This window comes from Tachypleus tridentatus, chromosome 13 (assembly GCF_004210375.1).
Source record: "Tachypleus tridentatus isolate NWPU-2018 chromosome 13, ASM421037v1, whole genome shotgun sequence".
Classification (NCBI taxonomy): domain Eukaryota; kingdom Metazoa; phylum Arthropoda; class Merostomata; order Xiphosura; family Limulidae; genus Tachypleus; species Tachypleus tridentatus.
Window position 1 is genome coordinate 25,365,497 of NC_134837.1, and position 19,425 is coordinate 25,384,921.

General features: G+C 33.6%; 3 protein-coding genes across 3 annotated transcripts; 1 reads left to right on the forward strand and 2 right to left on the reverse strand.

The window, feature by feature from the left end:
- Positions 1-2,864: 2,864 nt before the first annotated feature.
- Positions 2,865-4,848, reverse strand: LOC143239345 (uncharacterized). Its single transcript, XM_076480336.1, has 2 exons — positions 4,591-4,848; positions 2,865-3,531 (listed from the first exon to the last, which is right to left on the reverse strand). The coding sequence occupies exons 1-2, from the start codon at positions 4,817-4,819 to the stop codon at positions 2,954-2,956; spliced, it is 807 nt and encodes a 268-aa protein (XP_076336451.1). The 5' UTR covers positions 4,820-4,848; the 3' UTR covers positions 2,865-2,953.
- Positions 4,849-9,584: 4,736 nt separating this feature from the next.
- On the reverse strand, positions 9,585-10,681 carry LOC143239670 (uncharacterized). Its single transcript, XM_076481016.1, has 2 exons — positions 10,526-10,681; positions 9,585-10,073 (listed from the first exon to the last, which is right to left on the reverse strand). Exons 1-2 carry the CDS (start codon positions 10,550-10,552, stop codon positions 9,768-9,770), a joined length of 333 nt encoding a protein of 110 aa, XP_076337131.1. The 5' UTR covers positions 10,553-10,681; the 3' UTR covers positions 9,585-9,767.
- A 3,605-nt stretch (positions 10,682-14,286) lies between these two features.
- LOC143236732 (uncharacterized) lies at positions 14,287-16,318 on the forward strand. The gene is made up of 2 exons (XM_076475187.1): positions 14,287-14,524; positions 15,903-16,318. Exons 1-2 carry the CDS (start codon positions 14,296-14,298, stop codon positions 16,094-16,096), a joined length of 423 nt encoding a protein of 140 aa, XP_076331302.1. The 5' UTR covers positions 14,287-14,295; the 3' UTR covers positions 16,097-16,318.
- The last annotated feature ends 3,107 nt before the right edge of the window (positions 16,319-19,425 follow it).

Here is a 19,425-nt window from a genome sequence, read left to right on the forward strand (position 1 = left end):
TTTGTAAATATTAAGTTGTGTGTCTCAGGCACGTGGGGAATGAGCCTTCGAACAGCAATGTGTGACCAGTTTGTTTACTTTTGTAGTTTGACAATCTTTGTACCTGAAGCACGTTTGCCTTTGAAATAACATAAAGAAAGCAACTAGATAACTGTATCAATGCTCGATGCCTGAGGCTCAATGTTATTGTTTCTAACTCATTATGTATTAAAATCAAAGTAATTGAAGATGGTTCGTCCATGAATAGTCTGACTACGTCATAAATTATATTAAGCGATATACTGCTTCTATGTCTAAAACGTAAGGAGAGATTGTATGTTCAAAATTAGTGTGAGGTTGCTTTTAGAAAGTTTAACAGAACTGTATGAATTCTTATCTTGTCATAGGTAAATTCTCTAAACATGTATATATGTATATGAATACTGAAGAGTCCTAGAGACGTCCCAACTTAAACTTCATACTTGTATCTACTGAATGCACATTTGCAACATTTATGTTATCTTACGTTTCCTATCCTAAAGACTTTGGAGAACTTTAAAAACGTACGTATTATGGAGTAGTTTATAAATCTCTGAACATTCATTCAATCTCGACAATGTCTGTAACCATGATGTTCATTTATCATGTCGTGAATTTAAAAGAGCAAAGAAATATTTAATAGCTATAAACTTCCGCTTCTTGCTAGTTGTAGATATTCAGTTTGGTAACCTATATCTTACATCGATCAATACAAGCCGCTATATAACCTTTCTTGCCACACATGTAATAACTGTTGTTGAGATTTTTTAACATTTGATAGTGAAGATCTTGCACTGAATGAGTTCTGGGACGGACTGTGTGGATTTAAGTAGACATTCATTGATCACTCACTTACATCTAGACTATGAATCATGATATATTTTATCAGCAAACTACGAGCGCATAATTAGCAGAATTTCGATTTGGTTACCATTTAACTACCACTTATACTTCTGCTGTTCATTCATCTAGCCCCGCATGGCCAGATGGTTAAGGCACTCAACTTGTAGTTCCAGGTCGCGGGTTCGAATCCCTGCCACCCCAAAGTACTCGCCCTTTTAGCCGTTAGGGCGTTATAATGTGACTGTCAATCTCACTATTCCTTGGTAAAAGAGTAGCCCAAGAGTTGGCGGTGGGTGGTGATGACTAGCTGCCTTCCCTCTAGTCTTACACTGCTAAATTAGGGACGGCTAGCACAGATAGCCCTCGAGTAGCTTTGTGCGAAATTACAAACAAACAAACCTACTCCAATCATTTTTAAGTGCGCAAAGATTTCCGGATAACTACGCCATGTATGAATCAAACAAGGGAAGATGAAACATGTTATGTAAATGTATATTACACCAATAAAACATGGTATATTTATGTTAAGTAAATTCTTTTTTTACTATTCAAAAGTACGCTTGTAAAATAGTACTTTAATTCTGTACCTTTTTACATCCTAAAACACTTCCACAAATTTTTCAGGTAAAATTAAGTTAATAAGCACTCTTTCGCATTACCGATAAATTTATGTTGTTTATTTTAGTCACATAGCTCAGTGATTTGGCCCGGCATGGCCAAGCGCGTAAGGCGCGCGAATCGTAATCCGAGGGTCGCGGATTCGTGCCCGCGTCGCGCCAAACATGCTCACCCTTTCAGCCGTGGGGGCATTATAATTGACGTTCAATCCCACTTTTCGTTGGTAAAAGAGTAGCCCAAGAGTTGGCGGTGGGTGGTGATGACTAGCTGCCTTTCCTCTAGTCTTACACTGCTAAATTAGGGACGGCTAGCACAGATAGCCCTCGAGTAGCTTTATGCGAAATTCCAAAACAAACTCAGTGATTTATAGAAATGCTATTTAAATGTTCCTACGCATAAATTTAATAGTTTTGATAATTAATTACATTTCTGTGAATTTTGTGTTGTTTTGGAAATTGTCCTCCACGAGTACGTCGGCATGTCTAAGGATTTACAACGCTAAAATAAGGGGTTTGATTCCCTTCGGTGAACTCAGCAGATAGCCCGATGTGGCTTTGCTATTTGAAAACACACACACACATACATTTGGAAATTAAAATATTCATTCTTGTAAAGAAACTTCCTTATCTACCAACCCGGTATAACGAGGTGGGTTAAGACGTGCTAGTCATAACCTAAGGGTCGCGGGTTCGCATCCACTTCGCGCCAAACAAGCTCGCCATTTTAGCCGTTGGGGCGTTATAATAGGACGGTCACTCCCCCTATTCGTTGGTACAAGAGTAGCTCCAGAGTTGGCGGTGGGTGGTCATGACTAGCGGTCTTTCCTCTGGTCTTACGCAGCAAAATTACGGACGGCTAGCGCAGATAGCCCTCGTGTAGTTTTGCGCAAAATTAAAAAACAAATAAACATTGATAAACAGCAAGAGTCTATTCGTTGAACGATGTCAGGTTTCGTTTGTGAATGAATGTGTAAAGTTTAGAATAATTAATATAAATTATACTTTTGTTTCTTATCTTGTTAAAAGTAAAAACACTTTACATAATTTTCCAAGAAACACATCTCTTTAAGATTATGTTTTGAAAACGTAACGTCTTGCTGTAAGAAATAAGGTCTAAATACACCCAATACGTGAGAGATGGGTTTAAATTTTCTTTTTATTTATAACGAAAGTTTATAGTTTCCTGTTATGATGTTCTAATAGTTAAGCTTACTTTTAAATACAATATATCTTTAAGAAATGTAAAGATGCGCTAAAATAATATATTCGCTGTATTGTCTAATTACATAAAATTATTGTTTCTAGTGAGAAATTTTAATTCCACTAAATATATAGAGTTGGTAATTAAAATATGACTATCTTTTAGGGAAAAAACAAAATATTAATAACAGTTAAAAACACATTTATTATTAACGTCTTACAATACATACAAAACTCTTCAAGCTCATTTCCTTGTAAACTTGGAAGTTTTGAATTTATGCATCTTTGGAGTCGGAAGCTGCGGGTTTCTTCCTCAAAATTATGTCACCACCAAGAGGTAAGTTAGGAAGAGGATGAGGAAATGTGCCACCAGGATAGATACCAACGGTACCTTCAACACCACCAACGCCGCCTCCAGTACCACCAGGCTGGACACCAACGGTAGCTCCAACACCACCAGCGCCGCCTCCAGTACCACCAGGCTGGACACCAACGGTAGCTCCAACACCACCAACGCCGCCTCCAGTACCACCAGGATAGATACCAATAGTACCTTCAACACCACCCGCGCCGCCTCCAGTAGCACCAGGCTGGACACCAACGGTAGCTCCAACACCACCTGCGAGTTCTCCAGTGCCACCGGGTTGGGCACCAACGGTACCTTCAACACCACCAATGCCGCCTCCAGTAGCACCAGGCTGAAGACCAATGGGAGCTCCAATAGTACCTACGCCGCCTCCAGTAGCACCAGGCTGAAGACCAATGGGAGCTCCAATAGTACCTACGCCGCTTCCAGAACCATAATAGTTTGAAGACCAGAGACCAGAACCATAATAGTTTGGAAAACCAGGTTCTACATTTTCCAAATAGTAAATAACACTATGTTAATAAACTAATTATAATTATTCACAGATAAGTGCTGTTAAAACTGTTTCTGTTCAATCAAGTTTATAGAAATCTTTAGAGGACAGTTTCAAGGTAGACATTTATATGAAGTTATTATAGTTTCAATAAATACCTTTCTTTGTAACAAATAGCCCATATTCGCATTCGTTTTCTCATACAGGTGGTGTTAAAACTAAGTACAGAAGACTGTTAATAATTTCCTATTTTTTTATTTAACATGCTACACTTTATAACTGCAATACACCTAATACTTGTCATGGCCTGGCATGGCTAGACGGTATGGGCACTCAACTCGTAAATTGAGAGTCATAGGTTCGAATCCTCGTCACATCAAATATGCTCACAAATTCAGCCGTGGGGTGTTATAAGTTACACCCAATCCCATTACTCGTCTCGGAAGGTGATGACTAATTGTTTTTCATCTAGTCTTGCATTGGTAAATTAGAGACGATTAGCGCAGGTAACCCTCATGTAGCTTTGTGAGAAATGTTACAAAAATAACGAAAACAATAGTTTTTTCACAAGTCTCCGAGATTGTAGATGTTTCGCTTTTTGCGTGTTTCTTGTTTTTTTTCATGAGTGAATTATTAATCACAAGTGTAAAAAATAACGTTTCAAATTTCGCGATGAATGGTACGTTTACTCACATCTGGTTTCAAGTCCGAAATGTAAAAATATAGGAAGAGTGTGAAAAAAAACATCTACAACTTAAATAATTTTTACGAAAAATATTGCGAGTATTCAACAAAAGTCCCACACTTTAGTAGTAAATATGTTGTTTTCATCTAAAACGTATAGGATCTTATACAAAGTAAGAAATAAAACCGAACAATAAATATTTGTTGTTCAAATGACATACACTTGACATCACCTCTACTTAACATAGAATAACAGTAAACTTGTCATAAAAGTTACTCATTTGAGCCAAAACATCATCTTTCTTAATTATATTACCTAAAAGATAACAAATAAATCAGCGATTTCTAAAAAAAAAACCAATACATACGGTTTAAGCCGCCGGAGCTGCCTGGATATCCGCCTTGTCCTGGGGCACCTGATCCTGGAAAGGTTTGGTCAGTAGGTACACGAATTCGACAACACTGGGTGTACCCATAGTTACAGCACACTCGACGTTGTTGCAGGTTCAGGCTTCCACAGTAGTTACAGTGTTGTAACTGGGCATGACTGATCACCACAAGAACGAACAAAATGAAAGAGCAAAGTACTACCTTCATTGTTGACAGTTTCACTGAAAACAAATTATATTAACTGAAAGCTTCATTATTACATAAAACAAACATAAAATGTGTTATTGTTAACTAAAATAAAATATTTTCTGAATAAAAATCCCGATAATTAGTATTTGCATTTGCCATTTCTCTTCACAAGGGTTTGTCCACATCATCTTGAAAACTAATCCGCATTTTGGAAATTCGACAAGTTCAGTCATGTGTAGTGTATTTTCCTTTTGTCATGTTATTTTCATCTACCAAACATTAATAATGTGTTTGTGTTTTCAACCAAACATTAATAACGTGTGTATGTTTTTATATAGTAAATCCACATTGGGCTATCTGCTGAGTCCATAGAGGGGAATCCAACCCCTGATTTTAGCGTTGTAAATTCGAAGACAACATTAATAAAGCATGATAGTAAATATACATGTTTCACTTAAAGACTGACTACTAGCTTGTAAAAATCAAATGACTTTTTTGTCGTCATGTTTCTTTTGTTCTTTAAATATTATTATTTTACAATATGTTTAAAAGCTCCAAATTGGTCTTAATACATCTACATATTAAAAAGTATCAAAAGTAAAACATACAATTCCATATTACGAATATAATGTCTGAATAGTTTAAGTCTTTGGTACATTTGTCGATTAAAACGCGTACTTTTAGGTTCCTCTCCAACGTGAACTGAAATGTGGTTTTAGAATAAGAGAAATATACCTGTATAGAGAAACGTATACTTACCACAGTTTTAAACTAGACGATAAAGGATGTGAAACTTAGTCTGACCGCTAATCTCATGCCTTATATATGATTCTCGAAGGTCACTTTACCTTCAGTGTAGTTCTTGTGACACTTTGTTTACACAAGGTCACGCTATTACTAAATATAGTAAACACTGGTAAACTACGTAAATAACATACAAATATAATTAGATGCGGAAAGACACCTTAATAATTGCTTTCTATTGATTAAAGTTTTATAGAAATTGTTGATATCTTCCTTATGTGTATGTACGAATTGAATAAATGAGTTATTTGTAGATGCATCTTCTGATGTAGTATGTGTGGAATAGAAAATGGTATTTGACAGGGTGTTTAACTATATGAGATTGTTGTAGATACCATGAATAATTAATTTCTTTTAATTCTTATGTTGCTCTTAGTATTTTCAGTTAAACTTCTGACATTCCCCAAGTGTCGGTGATTTTGGAATTAAGATTATACTCAAGAACTTGCCTAATATTTATGGATAACGTTTGTATCATATTAATTAATATATATATATATTTAAACGTCTAGGATTTTACAATTTTGAACGACACAGCTGATTTAATTTACATAATTTGATAAACCATGAGGCTTGAAAAAAAGAGAAAATTTAAACCCTTGTTTCAACTGTTGTTCTGTTGTTAATTTATTGAAAAAATAATTACTATCCTCCTCAAAATATCAGTACTTTGTGGTATGTTGTCAAAAGTCTTAAATATAATTTAATGTACAAATTTAGAAGCAGTGACAGTTAATAGTGAATATTAATGTAGACAGTTTGTTAAGCAGCGTCCAGTCAAGATATTACAAATTGTCTTTCTGGTTTTAAGTGTCCAAATTAGTTTCAAGTGTCCTACAAGAGTTAATGCGTCAAAATTATTGCAAACGCTCTTTCTAATCGTAGCTGACCAAAAATTATTACAGAATATCTTACTTGTAGTGACACCAAACATGCTCGCTCTTTCAACCGTGGGGACGTTATAATGTACTGTCAATCTCACTGTTCGTTGGTAAAAGAGAAGCCCAAGAGTTGGTGGTGGATGGTGATGACTACCTGCTTTCCCTCTAGTCTTACACTGCTTAATTAGGGATGGCTAGCTCGGAAGGCCCTCGTGTAGCGTTGCGCGAAATTCAAAAGAAACAAACAAACTTACTTGTAGTAGACAATACATTACTGCAATACATGTTGTGATGAACCACATAAGTAGTTCATAAGAGGATCGCCCATGTATTCTTTTTTTGTCACTTAATATTGTTCCGCCATCTTACAACGATAATGGATGTGAGTATTGCAATTAAACCTGGGTCGTATTGTTAAAAGCTTCATTCTGCATTGTTTGGGGTAGTTTTTACGTTTATTTGATAACGTAAGTAACAGCAATTGAATAACCGTTAACACGTAATCGTTTTAATGTAATATTTACATGTACACGATATAACTTTATCCTTGCTAGAATCAGTACATTTGTATTTAATATACCAGGCTTAATAGTAATTATATTAATTCCTTTTCAATTATTCTGGTCATTTTGATACACCAACTATACATAATGACTATATGGGTATTATATCATAAACTCCAGTTTCATTGGTTGTCCTTACTCTTGTTGGTGTAAAGTTATCAAAGAGTTTTAATAGCACCCGCAGTCTACACTTATCACAGAGTTTTAAAAATTCAGAAGGATCTGTTAGACATTAACAATACCCTTGGTAGCCCCAGTAGGTTATTACTTTGACATTGTTTAAGTTATACTTTAATATCACCTCTAATCGTTCAAGCCATTAATGATCAAGCTCACTTTACTAGTACTTATTAATATAATAATATAAACCACAATGATTTAGCTAAAAAAAAAACTGTTAGATTACTTAGATTTCTTATGTTGTCACAAGAGTAATTGAGTTTTATGAAATGAAAAGTTATACGTTTAAAATATAGAAGGCTAAAATGGAGTTACATGTTATAATATGAGCTTAACTATTTGTAAAAAGCTTACCTGTATACTCCACTATACCTAATCCCTATTTACAATTATCATCATCCAGTAAGCATTCTTTTAAATGTTGAAAATTGAATTCGTTGTCTTCACGCTTGTGTGAGAGAACATTTCGATAGAGAAACAGGGATTCGTCACGTCTAGTGCTTTATTCCACAAAACCAATTTTAAATATTTTTAACTACATAAAGAGGAAACAATAAATGTGTAACTGTAATGATGTTGTTTGTAGATGTGAGATGACGGGATATTTAAAAGGTTATTTTTTCTCTGCTGCACCCCATGGACTGTTGAAGACAATGAAAGTGATGACAATTGCTTTCATCTATCTGAAATCATAATTCTAACTTAGTTGAAGAATGAGGGGTGTATTTTTATATATATTACACCACTACAAATCAAGCTTGATTGTTTAGGGAATATCGAAACGTTTTGGTTAAAAATAGGAAAAAAACATCAATTTTGTTGTTGAGGTTTGCTATGAGATAAGTATTTACACGGCCTTCAACCTTATGTTTATTTGTTTGATCTCAGAGCTGCCCTTCACAAAGGAAACATATATAAGTTAGGTGAAGTTATTTTAAGAAAATCATTATAGGAATCTTCCATAGTCATGCATCGTTTAGAGAATTTGACATTGAATAGAAAACATAAAATTTCATAAAATTGTGTTATGTTTGTGCCCGATCTTTACTAAAAGCAACCTCACACTAATTTTGAACATACTATCTCACCTTTCGGTTTAGACACAGAGAAAGCATATCGAGAGATAGTACACTTTTTAATCCAAACTTGGCCGAAATCATATATGACGTAGTCAAACTTTTCATAGATGAATTCTTTCCAATTACTTTGACTTTAATAGAAAATGAGTTAGAAGAAAATACTATGAGCTTCAGGTATTATTCATTGATACGATGATCTAGCTGTTTTCTTAATGTTATTTGAAAAGCAGACGTATTTCAGGCAACAACGATTGTCAGAAGAAGCAAACTGGTCATACAATAGTGTTCGATGGCTCATTCCCATGTGACTGGGATCCACAGCATAATGTTTATGCTATTTGAGGCGAGTTCAGACCCATCATTGAAGAAAACACGCAGAGAAAAGTACCACAAACGTTTGTAGATTTCGAACCTTATAAATTGTTTAAGTTCAGTGAATTATTTCGAACGGTATTATATCTGTGAAGGTGTTAAATATATTTGCTGGAAGAAGGCAGCTAGTACCTCCTGTGATTTTTTTTTTTTAGAATTAAGTATAAATCCACACAATGGATTATATACCCTCTTCTCACCACAGGTGTTGTAACCCAGTTTCTAGCGTTGTGAGTCTGCAGACATATCACTGTGCCACTGGGGTACCTGGTGTGAGAACAGTCAAGAAAAGATAGATTTAGCTAAGCCGAGTTGCAACAATATCAACTCACAATTCATTCGCTTAACGTGAAAGTGGAGCATTGACTAAATATTTAGTTCTATATCAGATAGAACACTCAGTATATTTTGTATGTTTCTAAAACTTGTATATAAGCCATCATTTGTTACAACTGTTAGTAAAAACTGTTATTATAAATTGTATTGTTGTTTGTATGTTAAAATGTAGTTGTGTTAAGAAAGATAATTGTGTGTATTTATCTTGTTGGTAAATATCATAAGCTTGATACATATTTACATTCATTTAGCTTCTTTCTGGACTTTTGAAATTTTAATACCCGGTATACGTAATATAATTAATTGCAGATTTGTCCGTAACGCAGTACAGTGTACATTTTGAGTGTTTCTTCCAGACAATCTGTAATATTCCTAACTCGACGCTTCTTTTAAAATAAAACGTGTCGTTTCCTAAAAGGGCTGTCAAGCTGAAAAGAAAATCAGATTGTTTTTATCTTATACATCTATATTCATTACGCAAGTTAGTTATGTGTAATAAGACTAAAATTCCAATTAATAAATTTTATCAAATTAATGTTTTATTGGTGTGGTCTATACAATACTTTGGAAAACTTACACTCTATGTTTTACTTCTATTGAAAAGGAAACCAAAACATTCTTTAGTGAAATCGAACACTTAAAATGATTTTGACATATCTCTGCTGAAATATTTCTCAAATACTGATGTTTAATACTTCTAATAAGAAATCCACTCAAACGGTGTATGGGCTCGTTAGATATACCAGGGTTTTTACCGACCTCCATACGGTTGGTAGGGAGGATAGAACCCTCCAGCATTAGATGGATTGCCAGGAATGTAAGGCTTAGGTCCATAAACACCATGTCCTGTATAAGGTCCTCCACCAGGTATGTTGGGTAAAGCAAAATACGAACAGCACTGTTCTTCATTGATTCCTAAGTTACAGCAAGCAAGTCTCTGTTGGGAATTCATTCTACCTGTTCCACATTCCTGACAGTTGGTTTGAGCTAGAATGTAGACGGCGCTAGCGAGCAACAAGGTTAGACAGAATATGAACTTCATCTTTTCGCTTCTAACCTGAAATACAAAAGATAATTTATAGATAACAATAAAAGTGTTCACATAAAAAATCATTAGCACGCGAAGTTGACTTTAAATTACTTAAACAGAATATGTTGCGTTTAGCCTAAAAGTAGTAATAGTAATTTATCACAGTACACAGTGGCCAACAACGAAAACAACAGCGATCACAAAATCAGCAGGTTTATACAGTTTAAGTATTTATCTTTTTATGTTGTGTTAAATGATCAATTACATCAGAGCCTACGGAATCAAAATCAGAAATATTTGATACATCAAATATGTATATACTAAACCAATAAGTCTCATTAGTATGTCTTATTAAGTAGATATATTATAATAAAAACATTATTTCATTCTCTTACGTATAGAATGGAAAAATTTTAGAACGTAAGGTAATAAGAAACGCAAAATAATACAAATTATTAATACATGATTTGAAATCTTACCGAAATACTACAGAAAATATTTAACATAAAAATCTTTCTGCTTTCTAAAATCTCTTTTACTTGGAGTTTATATACTGTTGTTGTTTTCCACTCATCTGGAAGAGACACGATTGGGTTTAACTTAAGGAAGGTCACGATATGACTGATTTTCTTAAAATAACTTTACCTGACTGGCGTATGTTTCGTTTGTGAAGGGCAACTCTGAGATAAAACAAATAAACATAAGGTTGAAGGCCGTGTAATTACTTACACAATAAACCTGAACAACAGAATTTGTATTTTTTATATAGGAAACAATTCCTATACTGAACCAAAACGTTTAGATATTCCTCAGACAATCAAGCTTTGTTTTTAGTGATGTAAAATATCTACAAATACACCTTACACTCTTCACCTAGGTAAGAGTTATGATTTCTGAAAGATTATAGCAATATTCATCACGTTATTGTCTTTCAACATACCATAGGATATATTACAGATGAAAAAAATTAAATAACCCGTCATCTTGTATGTACAAACAATATCTCGTCAAGCAAAGCAGTATTGATGTATACATTCTACTAAACACTATCTTTTACATATCTAACGATACTTAACAAAACCAGCTATGTGATGTATATCATGTTTCACTTTCCTTACGACTAGACTTTCCTTAACTCACATTACACAGTCGTTGTTTCCTCTTTATGTTATTTAAAAAATTCAAATTGATTTCCTGAAATAAAGCAGAAGACTTGACGAATTCTTATCTTTGTATTGAAATGTTCTCTCACACAAGTATTGTATTTCCAACATATAATCGATTGCTTACGGGATACTAATAACTTTAAATAGAAATTACATACAGGGATAAGTGAGTGTATGTTTTTTCTTATAGCAATGCTACATCAGGCCGTCTGCTGAGTCCGTCGAGGGTAATCGAACCACTGATTCTAGCTTTGTAAATCCGTTGACTTACGGCTGTACTAGCGAGGAACAGAGATAAGTGGAGTATACTGATACGCCCTTGTGCAAATTAATGGAACAAATGGTCGTTTAACAATATTTTCAGCATGGCGGCCGGTGTAGGCTCGCTGGACCCGCTGATTTCCTTTAATAGTCATTTTTTGACACAGACGGCGTCATTAGCTGTATTTTGCAGTACGGTTGATCTACTTTTGGATTATACAACAAAATTTTGAGGAATATTACGTCATTCGAAATTGCGTTAGAAGGGCAAGGAGACCAGTCAAAAAACAACTTCTTACCAACTCAGTGAGGAAAAAACGGTATCAATGGGGTCTGAAATATAAGAACTGACGCAAGAACAATGGAGGGAGGTGTTATTCGGTGACGAGACTCATTTATTTGTACAGAGTCAAAGAAGTCTGCATGTTCGCAGATCTCAGGTGAGAAACTTCGAGAATCTCACATCAGTCAGTTCTTAAAACATTCCTTGAAGAAGATGTTTTGAAACTTTATCAGCTACTATGGCGTCGGAGGCTTACCCATTGTAGAAGGTATGATGTGAAGACAACAGTACATCGAACATTGCAGAGAAGAGTCGTTCCAGAATTGAAAAAGGGAAAAATGCCAGATCCAGCAAGAACTGGCTCCGTGCCACACATCGAAACTTCTGAGGAATTTTATGGCTACAACGCGAATAAAGGTGCTGGACTGGCCTGGAAACTCTCTGGACTTAAATTCTATTGAAAATATTTGGGCGATTTGTAAAGAAAAACTTTGGGAAAAAGACTGCACTGCAAAAGATAAGCTAATTGAGGCCATAATTGAGTGTGATACCGCGATCTAAAAATTAGAAAAGATTGCAGTCAATTCGTGGGCTCGATACCAAAGCGGATTAATGATCTTCTGAAAAATAATGGCGGTCATATCATGTATTAATTTGTGAGTGATTTTTGGATTATCAGAAATAAAACGAAAACATTGAAAAATTCGTAAATTTCCGTCTTGTTTCAATTAATTTGCACAAAAGTGTAAATGTTTTATAAACCAAATATTGTTTTTGCTTTTCGTTCACGTAATTAGGTAATAGACAATTTATTTTGAACCACCATTTGGACACCACATCAAGTATAATATCAATAGGAATAAAAACTGATGTTTAATTTAGTTTTACTATTGTAATTGTTAGATTGAAAAGTAATTGTTATACAGTTCTTTAAAACGAATAGGGTTGCGGGTTCGAATCCTCGTCGTACCAACCATGCTCGATCTTTCAACTTTAAGGGCATTATAATGTGATGGTCAATCCCACTATTCGTTCGTAAAAGACTAACACAAAAGTTAGCGGTGGGTAGTGATGACTAGCTGCTTTCCCTTTCGTCTTACACTACTAAATTAGGGACGGCTAGCGCAGATAGCCCTCCTTTAGCATTTCGCAAAATTCAAAAAACAAATGAACAAAGAGGCCGGAGGGTGGAATTTTGTTTTATTTTGTACACCTTGCAGTATGTCGACTTTTTTTTTTCATGAAATCGGAGATGTTGATCTAAAATTGCAAAATCCTATATATTTAAATATATTTTTCATTACTATGATACCAACGTTGTTTCTAAACATTAGACAAGTCTTAAGCACATAATTTTAATTGCAAAATAATCGACACTTGGAAAATGTCAGAAGTTTAAATGAAAATACTAAGAGCAACATAAGAATTAAAAGAAATTAATTATTCAAGGTATCTACAACAATCTCATATAGCTAAACACCCTGTCAAATACCATTTTCTATTCCACATATACTACATCAGAAGATGCATCTACAAATAATTCATTTATTGAATTCGTACATACACATAAGGAAGATGTCAACAATTTCTATAAAACTTTAATCATTAGAAAGCAATTATTAACGTGTCTTTCCGCATCTAATTATATTTATATGTTATTTACGTAGTTTACCAGTGTTTACTATATTTAGTAATAGCGTGACCTTGTGTAAACAAAGTGTCACAAGAACTACACTGAAGGTAAAGTGACCTTCGAAAATCATATATAAGACGTGAGATTAGCGGTCAGACTAAGTTTTACATCCTTTATCGTCTAGTTTAAAACTGTGGTAAGTATACGTTTCTCTATACAGGTATATTTCTCTTATTCTAAAACCACATTTCAGTTCACGTTGGAGAGGAACCTAAAAGTACGCGTTTTAATCGACAAATGTACCAAAGGCTTAAACTATTCAGTCATTATGAACGAAATATGGAATTGAATGTTTTACTTTTGATACTTTCTAATATGTAGAAATATTAAGACCAATTTTGACCTTTTAAACATATTGTAAAATAATAATATTTAAAGAACATAAGAAACATGACGACAAAAAAGTCATTTGATTTTTACAAGCTAGTAGTCAGTCTCTAAGTGAAACTTGTATATTTACTATCATGCTTTATTAATGTTGTCTTCGAATTTACAACGCTAAAATCAGGGGTTGGATTCCCCTCTATGGACTCAGCAGATAGCCCAATGTGGATTTACTATAAGAAATCACACACACATTATTAATGTTTGGTAGATGAAAATAACATGACAAGAGGAAAATACACTACACACGGCTGAACTTGTCTAATTCCGAAAATGTGGATTAGTTTTCAAGATGATGTGGATAAACCGTTGTGAAGAGAAATGGCAAATGCAAATACTAATTATTGGAATTTTTATTCAGAAAATATTTTATTTTAGTTAACAATAACACATTTTATGTTTGTTTCATGTAATAATGAAACTTTCAGTTAATATAATTTGTTTTCAGTGAAACTGTCAACAATGAAGGTAGTACTTTGCTCTTTCATTTTGTTCGTTCTTGTGGTGATCAGTCATGCCCAGTTACAACACTGTAACTACTGTGGAAGCCTGAACCTGCAACAACGTCGAGTGTGCTGTAACTATGGGTACACCCAGTGTTGTCGAATTCGTGTACCTACTGACCAAACCTTTCCAGGATCAGGTGCCCCAGGACAAGGCGGATATCCAGGCAGCTCCGGCGGCTTAAGCCGTATGTATTGGTTTTTCTTTGAGAAATTAGTCATTTATTGTTATCTTTTAGGTAATATAAATAAAAACGATAATGTTTTGGCTCAAATGAGTAACTTTTATGACATGTTTACTGTTATTCTATGTTAACTAGAGGTGATTTAAAGTGTATATCATGTAAACAACAAATATTTATAGTTCGGTTTTACTTCTTACTTTGTATAAGATCCTACACGTTTTAGATAAAAACAACATATTTACTACTAAAATTATTTAGATTCTAGATGATTTTTTCACACTCTTTCTATATTTTTACATTTTGGACTTGTAACAAGATGTTAGTAAATCTACCATTCTAGATGAATGTATTTTGTTTTTTCAAGTAATGCCAGTAATATATTTCTTTAAGAACAAGAACGAATCAGCTGGACTGAAACATGAGTTACAGTAGTTTATTTGAAACTTTAGTTTTTACACTTATGATCGATAATTCACAAATGAACAAAACAAGAAACATGCGAAAGAAAAATATTTACAATCTCAGAGATTTTTATGAGAAATATTAGGTGTACAGCAACTATAAATTGTTATATGTTAATCAAGAAAATATTTCATTTACAATTTTCTGTACTTATTTTAAAACCAAGTGTACCAGTCAATGATAGCGAACGTGTTATACAAAGGAGGTTTTACATTTCGATGTTGAACCGAAAAATTGGTCTGTTACAAATGGATCGATGTGATGAACCCTAATAATCACATTTTACTGTTGAAATACCTCATCTCTCAATACACTACAAATATCCGTTAGTTAGGAGGTAGTGTAATGTGTTCACCTTGTACAAAACAATACAAGTATGTGTTCTCTTACAGTAGTGAACAATCTTCGTAGAACCTTCCTCAGCTATATCTGAAGAAACCATTCACGAACACTGTGGAGAAAACGGTTTATAGCGTTCAGTGACCAAACCTTGCACTTTCCAACATTTTAGACAAATATCGTGTTTTGTTGGATTTTTTTACATGTATTTCACACTCTCGTATGTTATAAGACAAACAGAAATAGACCAGGAAACTGGCTAGTTAAGGATTCAGATATCACACAATTTTAATTACTAGACAAAATTTTGAATTAAAAAAGAAAAACGTAGAAAGAGAAAAGGAAAACTGTCTGGAAATCAACCAACAGAACATACCTCGCTGACTCGCAGACTGGGTAATAAGTTAACAAGATACAAAGAAAGTTATTTATTTAAACTTTTAAAATTTCATACATATGTCTACCTTGAAAGTGTCTTATGAAGGTTTTCTATGAAACTGATTGAACGAAAGGATGTTTAACAGCAAGTGTCTATAAAAAATATATTAAAACAGTGTTATTTGCAATTTTGTAAACGTAGAACCTGGTTATCCGAACTATTATGGTCCTGGTGGTATTGGAGTCGGTGTTGGAGGTACCTTACCTGGTGGTATTGGAGTCGGTGTTGGAGGTACCGTTGGCACGTTACCTGGTGGCGGATATCCTCAGCCTTTTCCTAATTATCCTCTTGGTGGTGACGTAATTTTGAGGAAAAAGCCCGCAGATTCCAACTGACGAGATGCATAGAATTGAGGATCCGAAATATATGTTTACCGAAAATTAAGCTTTAAGAATGCTGGAAGCATTGTGTAAGACGTTCGTAAAAAAAGTATTTTTTATTGTTCTTCAGTCTGTGTTTTGTTCCTTAAAAACAAAGTTATATTTCACTATATCGTGTTACCCAACTCTATATATTTAGTATAATTAAATTTTCTCGCCTGAAAAATTATTTATTTAGTAATAACATGCAGTAGAGATGTCACTTTTAGCCCATGTTTATAACACTAAAGATATGTTGTATATCTTTAAAAAATCAATTATTAGAACACCCTAACATCAAACTTTAGACTATCATTATAAAAAAAGAACTTGTTAAATTAATCACTCACAAAATATATACAATTATTCCTTATTTTTAAGAACAAGTCATTAGATTTTCAAAATATAATCTTAAGGTGACGCACATCTTGAAAACATATAACTGATTTCAGTTATTCTGAATAGTCCACGTTCAATTACAGATGAAGCCTATCCTTAATCAAAATAACATACTATGCCAACTCAGTGAGTTGAGACTTATTGTTTATCAATCAAAACTGCTCAATAAATATGTTTTACAAAAAACATTGGACTCTGAGATCATTTGACTTTAGTACCTTTCAAATTAATAGAGATAATTTTTTATACATTTCGAGAAATATTCTTAAATAATATTTTCAATAGAAACATGATTAGTACCTGTTAGAACGATAACGTGTCACAATTTTATAAATTTCATTTTGATGAATCTTACATTTACTTTTCTGAAATTATCTGTGTTTGTTCAGTACATGTATTTTAGGTTATGCGAATTAATACTATTTACTTTGCATTTAAGCCAGCTACTAAAACAAGTTGGCACGGCATGGCCGGGTGGTTTAAACGTTTGACTCCAAATCCGAAGGTCGCGAGTTGGAATACCCGTCACACCAAACGTGCTTGCCATTTCATTCGTGTGGGCGTTATAATGTGATGATCGATCTCTCTATTCGTTGGTAAAAGAGTCGCCCAAGAGTTGACGGTGGGAGGTGATGACTAGCTAAATTAGGGACGGCTAGCGCAGATAGCCTTTGAGTAACTTTGCGCGAAATTGAAAACACAAACAAACAAACAATAACATGTTGCAACCATACATTTTATTCTGTTATTCGTTGATACAACCCATGTTTCATTTGATGTATAAACTAAATTATAATTGCATTGATAAAAAACAAAGTATTTAAGGAATATATTCGCGAGTTACAAAAACTTACGGATGTAAAAATTGGATAAAAATCTTGCATTTTGTAAACATTAAGTTTATCTGAAAATTTTGCTATCTGTATGTAAAATAATATGGTTATATCTAGAAGCGGTAACGGATGGAATGATTATACATTTATTGTTTGAGTGAAGAAAATCTCAACAGTTTGATTAAATACCAACTTTATTAGTGTAATTACAAAACAGTTTGTCAAAAAGATCAAATTATCTGATACATTTGAAATTCGGTTATTGGGTCACTTTAAAATATGTAACATAGATAATGAAGTTTCTTTATAAGAATGAATAACTTCAACTGCGAAAAGATATCTACAGAAATTACAACTAATTATAAAAAGTATTAAATTTGTGTTTGAGAACTTTAATATCCTTTCTATAAATCGCTGTGCACAAGAATAAGGAACACAAAATTGTGTGCAATGCAAGAGACAGCTTATTATGTGTTTCGATTAGCAAATGAGGTTTACATTGGTTCATGGTCTACTTGTGAGTGAGTATCTGTGCTTAAATCACAAAAATTCTTATCTTAACTTGACATCAAGTTCACTCAAGGATGTGTGTTTTCTAACAGCAAAGCCACATTTGCCTATCTGCTGAGTCCACCGAGGGGACTAAACGATGTCATATGTCAAGTTTAAATTATCATAGACGCAGCAACAACAGCAATTTTATCGCGTAGATGGATGGAAGGGTTACACAGCTTCATAGTATGATATGTTATATGTATGTGTGTTCGTGTGTTTGTATCCATCAATAGATAGACGGATGAAAGGGACAGGTTATCAAACTTCTTATGTGAACCTAACAAGTGACCAAAATTGATACCCAATAAATTATCATAATTACTTCTACGCATGATTTCTGACCACTCCGTATGCTCATCCATTCAAGAGAACCTATAAAACTATTAAGAGTGTTTGAATGTACACTTATGACCTACCATAATAACTTTACTCTGGCTATTTTGCGGAACTCCAATGATATATAGAATTTGAATTTACCTCTCATCTGTTTTTCTCTTAAATTATTAATCCAATAAATAAAAGTGTATCAAAGTGTTTGATACATTTTCATTCCTTATTGAAAGAAATGTTTTCGTGTTCATGTATTTGTGAAGTAGGTGCTTTAGAAATCCATATGGACGTGAGACTTAGTTGCACATGACCTGTTCTTTAGGAGCTTTTGTCGGGAGATACTATTCGATATTATCGAATGTTCAACAATGTTCAAAAACCTGTTAACGTTTTCGGAAAACAAATAAAACTGAATAATGACAAAAATAACAGACGTGAAGTAAATTTAACTTGTATCTACAATTCCCAAGAAACTCATTGCAAAAACGAGATTAATGCTGTGAATCTTAAAAGGTATATTTGTGATTGGAGTTTTGTGAGCTATTATCGTTCGAAATTCCAGTAACTCTATGATCAAACACTTTTGTTATTTTAATCGTATTGCTATCTAAAGTAATTGCCAAAGGGCATTGTTTCTGTGTATCTTCACTTTCCATTCATATCTTGTATCTTTTCCAAGTAATTATAATTACAATCGTTTCATTTCATCCACTTTGGCATGACTGAAGTATTTATTCAGGAATACCAACTAATTAGGGTCAACAACACGGGGTCAGAGATTTACGCATTATAATTGTGAATAAGTAACATGGATTTAGTTGAAACTACGGCCATTATGAAAACACATTCAAATAAGCTTCACAAACTAAATCTAAAGTTTTCTAGTTTACATTATAATTTTTATTACTTATTTCATATAATAAATAAGGAAATATTGAATAATTGTCTGAGAAACGTTATTCAACTCATTTAGGTTTGTCCCACACACAAATGTGCTATCACAACGAAACGAAAATTAACGGATAATGGTGAGTTATTCAGACAGAAACCACTGAAGTTATTGTTAAGAAAAGCAAAAATGTGTTATATAACATAATCGGTCTGAAATTTGAATTTAATTAGAGCACAAATAACAATAATAATGGTGAACAATTAATTATGTGTGTTTGTTAATAATGGGTCTGAACG

Excerpts from the sequence above, each read along its gene's own strand:
- LOC143239670 (XM_076481016.1), bottom strand. The coding sequence starts at position 10,552 with ATGTTAAATATTTTCTGTAGTATTTCG. Across the intron at positions 10,074-10,525 it reads ATATTTTCTGTAGTATTTCG|GTTAGAAGCGAAAAGATGAA; the intron begins GTAAGATTTCAA and ends TTTGTATTTCAG.
- LOC143239345 (XM_076480336.1), bottom strand. The coding sequence starts at position 4,819 with ATGAAGGTAGTACTTTGCTCTTTCATTTTGTTCGTTCTTGTGGTGATC. Across the intron at positions 3,532-4,590 it reads CAGCTCCGGCGGCTTAAACC|AACCTGGTTTTCCAAACTAT; the intron begins GTATGTATTGGT and ends TGGAAAATGTAG.
- LOC143236732 (XM_076475187.1), top strand. The coding sequence starts at position 14,296 with ATGAAGGTAGTACTTTGCTCTTTCATTTTGTTCGTTCTTGTGGTGATC. Across the intron at positions 14,525-15,902 it reads CAGCTCCGGCGGCTTAAGCC|AACCTGGTTATCCGAACTAT; the intron begins GTATGTATTGGT and ends TTGTAAACGTAG.